This window comes from Cystoisospora suis, assembly GCF_002600585.1.
Source record: "Cystoisospora suis strain Wien I chromosome Unknown contig_2575, whole genome shotgun sequence".
NCBI classification, from domain to species: Eukaryota; Apicomplexa; class Conoidasida; order Eucoccidiorida; family Sarcocystidae; genus Cystoisospora; species Cystoisospora suis.
Window position 1 is genome coordinate 35,632 of NW_027155373.1, and position 7,103 is coordinate 42,734.

The 7,103-nt window shown below is 42.2% G+C and overlaps 3 protein-coding genes across 3 annotated transcripts in view; 1 reads left to right on the forward strand and 2 right to left on the reverse strand.

Annotated features, from left to right (window-relative positions):
* Positions 1-42: 42 nt before the first annotated feature.
* Positions 43-5,255, reverse strand: CSUI_005326 (uncharacterized protein). Its single transcript, XM_068065502.1, has 3 exons — positions 4,817-5,255; positions 3,409-4,406; positions 43-2,626 (listed from the first exon to the last, which is right to left on the reverse strand). The coding sequence occupies exon 3, from the start codon at positions 1,350-1,352 to the stop codon at positions 933-935; it is 420 nt and encodes a 139-aa protein (XP_067922527.1). The 5' UTR covers positions 1,353-2,626; positions 3,409-4,406; positions 4,817-5,255; the 3' UTR covers positions 43-932.
* On the forward strand, positions 2,314-4,496 carry CSUI_005327 (bax inhibitor related; the record flags this gene model as incomplete). The annotated part of the gene is made up of 2 exons (XM_068065503.1): positions 2,314-2,675; positions 3,176-4,496. The coding sequence occupies 2 exons, from the start codon at positions 2,314-2,316 to the stop codon at positions 4,494-4,496; spliced, it is 1,683 nt and encodes a 560-aa protein (XP_067922528.1).
* Positions 5,256-5,313: 58 nt separating the features above from the next.
* CSUI_005328 (asparagine-trna ligase) overlaps positions 5,314-7,103 on the reverse strand; it is a 2,761-nt gene continuing 971 nt past the window's right edge. The window contains exon 2 of the mRNA XM_068065504.1: positions 5,314-6,656. Within this exon, the coding sequence (XP_067922529.1) occupies positions 6,100-6,656 (557 nt within the window). The 3' untranslated portion in view covers positions 5,314-6,099. The remainder of the gene's footprint in view (positions 6,657-7,103) is intronic.

Sequence of the window (7,103 nt, forward strand, 5' to 3'; positions counted from 1 at the left end):
ACAGAGAGAGAGAGAAAAAGAAACGTACTCATTCTCGCTTTTTTCTTCTGATAAAGGTAACTCGTAGTAAGTCACTCGTGAACAGAGGACAGTCCTATAGCCCTTGTAGAGATATGTCTACAGTGAGGACTTGTATCGAGGAGAAGAGACACCCTAGATAGTAACGAGGACGGCTAGCTACAAGTAGAGATGTTGTCGAGAAGAAGAAGAAGACGGTAAAGAAGAACTTCTCCAGCTTGTCCTGCTCTTTATGACGTTCACTTTTCTTTCTTCGTTTGTTTTCATTGCGTCTTCTTTTGTCCTTGCTCTAAGTTGTACATCCCCCTATGAAGAAACGAGATAGGACAAAGAAGACTTCTCACATTACGTTACGAAGGAAAAGGAATTCTCAGGAAATAAACAAGAGGAAGAAGAAGAAGAATGCTCTCGTCGTCTTCTTTTTGCATGAAAAGCTCTCTATTCTCTCTCTCGATGATCGAGTACGTCGATGATACTTATGAGTTCTGAAGGTACAACAGATAAGAAAGAAGCTCTCTCGGTGTCTTCTCTTCTTCTTGTTCTCCTGGCTGTTTTCTAGAAGGGGAAGAGAGGAGAGACACGAAGGAAAAAGGAGGGAGAGAGAGAGTGGGGGTAGGAAGAAGGAGGGAAGAGAGAATCGTGGCTAGCCATGAGCACAACAAGTCAATCTACGACTAGCTACGAGGCGTGTTGGCTAGCTGACGTGGAAAGTCGTCTTTCTTGGATTTCTGTGGTTCTGTTTTTCTTGACATCCAAGAAAGCGAGAAAGAAAGAGAAGATGTTCGTTCAGCGAGATTCTTTCCTTCTTTCGTGTTCCCCGCATCTCTTTCTTTCTCTCTCGCAGCGTCTCTTTCCTTCCTTGTCTCGTGTCACTTTTGCTTCTTCTTTTTCATCCCTCGACATTCCCTCATTCACTACGTCATGCATTCATCGTCCCTCGCCATTCTCATCGGCAAGTTTTCTCTTTTTCTTCGAAAGAAAAGAAGAAAAGAAACCGGGAGCGATAGGAATGAGCATGGAGAGGAGAAAGAGATCAACACAAGCGAATGAAGATTAGGTGTCACCGCCGCCTCCTCTTTCTCTCTTTCTCTCATTTTTGCTTCTTTTTTTTCTGTTTGGTCTCTCTGTCTCTTTCTCTCTTGTCCTTTTTCTTCTTCATGCGAGTGACGTGTCGATTCTTTTCCCGTTTCTTCGTCTTCTTTTTCACCTGTCTTTCTCTCTTTGCCTTGTCTCGTTGCCCTTCCCTTCGTTTCTGCCGAGAGGCTAAGTTGCTTTCTTTTTCCTAATGCTTTCTTCGCTTCTTTTCTGCGCATAGATGATCCATTTCTTCTCATTCTTGGTCCCCGTCTTTCTCCTCTTCTTCTTCTCTCTTCGTTTCTTTTTATCTAGATGCAGAGAGAGAGTCACACACTCTGTAGGGAAGATCCTGTAAAGGGAGAAAGAGAGAGAGAGGAGTTGGGGTGGAGTTCATTCATTCCCTTCCTCTTAACGACTTCTTCTTTCTCTTCTATCTTTTCTTCTTCTTTTGTTTAGCATCTTTCTTTCAAGAAGAGGAATACGAATAGATCTCCTCCTCCTCATCTGCTTTTTCTTCTTTTTCTCCTTCCCCCTGATCGATCAATCAGACCTTCTGTAGGCTACGGATTTCTGATCTTTATATCACATATGAGTTGTCTCCTTTCTGATCCTTTTCTTTCTTCTTTTCCTTTGCTTCTCATGAAGAAGAAGGAGATTTCTCCAGCTGAGAAGGAGGGGAGTAGAAGGTGTTCAACTTACTGGAGTCTCTCTCTGAGCTCGTTTCTTCTAAGGGAAGAAGAAAGAAAGAGAAGAAAAAGAAGAAGACGAAGAATTGTATGAGCTAAGATGAGAGATAGACACTTTCTCCGCAAAGGGGAGAAGGGAGAGAGTGATAGAAAAGAGAGAAGAAAAGAGAAGCTCGGGAATTCAATCTTATCGTTGTTCATGTCTAGACATGGAACATTTTCTTCTTCTTCTTTCTCTTCTTTTTTCGAGATAGAATAGAACGGAAGAGATGAGACAAGTGGAGGCGATTCATAGGCACCTGCTGTAAATGCCAAGGATCTCCCGAATTCTCCTCAAACAAACAACTTTCTTTCTTTCTTTCTTACTCTTTCAGTCTTTCTCACTCTTTTTTTCTTTCTTTCTTTCGTCCAACTTACAAGTATATCTGCAGGACTTCTGTCGTCCTGTCCTTATTCTCTTCTCTTTTCTTCTATTCTCTTGTCTTCTTTCTCATCCTCTATCTCTTCATTCTTTTGTATAAGAGAAACAAGGATGGCACCGCCGTGTTTAATAGATCGGGACTCGGTTGTCGATACTTCAGGGGGTATCGATGAATCGATCCAACGTCGATTGCACCCGAACTTCTATAAACATCGAGCTGGTGATGCAGCGCAAAGAGGTAGTTGTCTTCATGATCTTTATAGAAGTCATGTTGATAGGACGTCGATACTTTATCCTCCTCCTTATCTTTCCTCTTCCTCCTCCTCTTCTTCAAATGAGCCAGGAGAATCGACGTTAATACAAAGGACAGGTTTCGCTTGGAAGCGATCGAATGCATCGACGCTTGATCTTACGGATGGACGAGCTACAGGGAGAAGACACAATGTCCCCCCAGTCCCTCAATTCAGAGAAAAGTATGGCCACCTCAACTCACCAACTCACATACAGCATATATAGATATATAGATATATGTGTGTATATATTCATATATATATATATATAGAGAGAGATGTATATATATCTGTTCTACTGTGCATATGTATATATAGATATGTGTCCATACATGAATGTGTTTATATAGGAGTAGTGAAGGTTTCTTTGGTGATGCAGTTAGTCGTAGCAGGGGGGAGGTAAGTCTTTGATAGGGCTTCCTTGTTTCCCACCTGAGGTGTACATACACCAGAGCATCTATGCACTTGACGATTCCTGGTATTCTATCGTTCCTCTCTTCATCTTCCTTTTATGCCATATCTATCTATCTATCTGTCTCTGTCTTCGGAGAAATGAATGGATTATTTTATCATTATTTCCTCGTTATCCTCTCCTAGGGAGAGTCCCCCGAGTAGATCTTCCAGACTCCACATTCATTCACTCTTTCTTATCTCTTTCTTTCTTTCTTTCTTTCCTTTTTCAGCTCAAGAGCATTTTTTGGGAATGTTTCTCCCCAGATATCTCAGCCGTCGAGCGTGGTGTATAAGAGTTATCCTTTAGAGCCTGTCCCTCCAGCCCGGTCTTTCCGTCGCCACCACATTATTTCTGATCCTGTCTATTTCGATTCTATCGCGCCATCCGGCATAGGAAGAGTCAAGCGGGAGGGGGGGAATGCATGCAGGGTGTTGGCTAGCCACCAAAGCAATCGACGCTCACCAGAGGTTGGAAGGATGAGAAGAAGAAACCGATCATGTTGCTCAGAGGAGATGAGGAAGAGATCTTTATCATCATCATCGTCACCATCCTCTTCTTCTTTTTCATGTTATGCCTCTTATCCTTCTTCTTCGTCTTTCCTGTCGTTATGTCCAAGAAGAGAAGAAAGTGAGTCTTCTTCTTGTTCTTCTCGAGGAGTTGTTCCTTTGCCTATGCCATATTGGGGTAAGTATGATGTTTATCCGCCGTTGCATGCGTCGTCCATCAATCGCATTCGGCCTTTTTGTCAATTAGGGTTTCATGATAGCTTTCCTCTCTATTGTGATCTACCTTGTGAAAAGAAAAAGAATAAGATGATAGGAAGAAGGGACAGAAGAGACGAAGAGTTACTTCTTCGCCCTTATCCATCTCTTAGAAATCCCTATTCAGCACCCTCCTTCTCTCCTCTCTCTTCTTCTTCTTCCTTTATATCAGATTTAGGTTTCTCATCTCCCTCACTTGATAGATATGAAGAGAAGAGAAGAAGAGCGAAAAGACTGGGCGAAGGTTCTTCTCGTCTTCCGGAGTCTGAAGTGTCATTTCTCTGTAAACACCATCGAGGTCGGCATCTCCATTTGATCGATCTCTTTTCTCCTATTCTCCCACAAGAAGAAAATGAGAAGGGGAGAGAGGAGCTTCGTTCTTCCTTGATCAGTCTCCAATATGATGAGAAGGAAGCGAATGAAATCCATCGAAGACCACGTGGGTGCTTAGGTGTACATACACCGCTATGTCACGAAGCGCATGCAACTCTTCGGCGTGTCGATCGAAACGAAGAATCGCGACCGCAGCCTTCTGAGCTAGATGAGTTCCCGCAACTAACAAGAAATCCCACTTCTCTTTGGTGGAGCCACTTCGATCAATACAAAAAGAATTTCTCGGCCAAAAGGGAAGAAGCAGACAGACAAGATGATCGCCTTCGTCGAAGTCGAACCATCGATGAGACTAGGGATTGGATATTTCTAAACGGAAGGAAAGGAAAGACAAGAAGCTCGGAGGCTCTCATGAATGATAGACAACTCTACTTTAGTGACCGCTCTAGGCTATACTAAAAGACACAGAAGAAAACATATCTACACGAGAAGTCTCTCTCTCTTCTTGTCGACTGACCCGTCATCATCCACCTACGACTGCGAGAGAGAGAGAAAGACACATTTCTCTATCGGGTCTATATGTATATTGATGTATATCATGTCTACTTTTGGCATGCATCTGTGTCTGTTCTTCTCCTTTCATCTTTCTATCTCTATCTCTATCTATCTACATACCTCCTCTGTATATGGCTATCTATTTATCGAGAATAAATGAAAGGGAAAACGAAAGAAAGAAAGAAGAAAACTAATTGCATATCTACTCTCTCTTCCATACTTACTAGCATATCTCTCAATTCGCTTTCTTTCCTTCTCTCTCTTTCCTCCTCTTTCTTTTCTTTTCTTTCCTCTCTTTTCTCCTCTTTCTTTTCTTTTCTTTCCCTCAAAGGGGGATTGAGAGCGATGATGCTTATTGACTGACTGACTGAGTCATAAATTATTGCATGCATGCAAGCGTACGGAAAGTCTGTTGGTTTTTTGGAGACCGATAAGAAGAATACTATGCATTCTCTTCATTCTCATCCAAAGTCAAGAAGAAAGAAAGTGAAGGAAGGCTTGAACGACGAAAAAGAAGAGAAAAAGAGAAAGAAGAGGAAGATGAAAAGAAAGGGAGTGACTGACTCCTCCCTCCATCTCCTCCTTCTTTCATTTCTATCCCTCTTGTCGGGAAAAAAAAAACACACGATACTTACTACATATATACATACACCTACACATATATATACACATATACATATATATATACATAGATATGTATATGTATATATGTATATATATATGTATATGTATATATGTATATAGTGGCTATAGGTTGAGATTCTTCTTCTTCTTACTAGGACTGCACGTGCGTGGGGTATGTTTTTCTTCGACATGCATGCGCATGCATCACCACTATGTTCGACAAAGAAAATAGAGAAGCAGAGAATGACAAAGAGGTGAAAAGTCAGATGACTAAGAAGAGATCTATCAAGATAGTCGGTCACTGCATGTGAGGAGAGAAGTCCGATACCTCCTGTCTCATGCATTTAAAAGAAAGCAAAGACGAAGAAGAGTCTATGAAAGAGAAACGACAGAGATGTACAATATGTTGCAGAATTCATTCATCTCTCTCTCTCTCTTTCTCTCAGATTCCTTTTATTTATGTTTCTTTCTTTAATTCATTGCTTTAGTACCGCCCCCCCTTCTTCTGCTTCTTCAGTCAAACCCATCATAAGAAAAGAACAAGAGGAAGAGGAGGAAGAAGAAGCAGCACGAGACATCTTCTCTTCCCTCTTGACTATCTTCATCTTCTCTTCTTTGATATGGCTTTTCATGTATCTTCTATATTCATCTTTCTTTCTTTCTTTCTCCCATCTCTTCTTGTTGTCTCTTGCATCTTCCCTGACACATTCATCTTCACCGTCTCTCTCTCTACTGAGGCATACATCCATCATCTCCTCCACCTCTCTTTCCTTCTTTCTTTCTTTCTTTCTCATTCTTTCTTCTTCCTACCTATCCCTCTCCAATCTCTCTCTGTGTATCTATTTCTTTCCCTTATCACCCATGGACGTTCTTTTCAGTCTCCTTAGAATTCAGCATGTCCGGGATATCTTGGATAAGGAATAGTGTCTCGTATATTTTCAATTCCCGTGACAAGCATCACAAGCCTTTCAAAGCCTAGACCAAATCCTGCATGCGGCATAGTGCCATACTCCCGGAGCTCTCGATACCACCAATAAGCTTTAAGATCGAGTCGTTTTTCTTCGATCATCGCATCTAGCCTCTCTCGATCATCTTCTCTTTGGGATCCCCCGACAAGCTCTCCTATCTTTGGCACTAAGACATCCATAGCACGCACCGTCTTTCCGTCCTCGTTCAGCTTCATATAGAAAGCCTTGATCTCTTTAGGGTAGTTGAAGACAATACAGGGCTTCTTGAAGATCTTCTCTGTTAGATATCTCTCCTGCTCGCTTCCAAGATCCATCCCCCAGTAGACTTTCTCCTTGAAGTTAGCGTTCTTCTCTTCTTCTTGCAGCATTTCGATCGCCTCGGTGTAGCTCACACGCGCAAACGGCTCCGCTAAGATGTTCTTTAACCGCTCGATCAGACCTTCTTCTTGATTCCTCGCAAACCACGCTATGTCTACAGAAAGAAAAAGAAGAGAAAGAAAGAGAAAGAAAGGGATAGAACGTAAGATAGAGAGAGAGGAGAGAGGTAAAGGATGGGTTAGGACCAGTTAGATAGGGAGAAAACAGATGGGGGAGAGGAGTCGTGGAGATGGAGACATACAGTAGACATGTGAAGAGGGTTTAAAGGGTTCTTCTGGACGGGAGAATGAAGGGAGGAAAGGGACAGAGAGAGAGATGGAGGAGACACGACCCTCGTTGAGAAATGAATGAAAGACCTGTCTATCAGGTAGATGAAGAGATAGATGTATACATAGATACATTAGATGAATATATGCGCAGAGTAGATGGGGTATGAATTCATGCATGTTGTTTAGTGTAGGTCATCCAGTCAGTCAACTGGCAGACATCCGTGTCATCTAGATAGATCAACGAACACGTCCCCCCATTCGTCCATATCTCC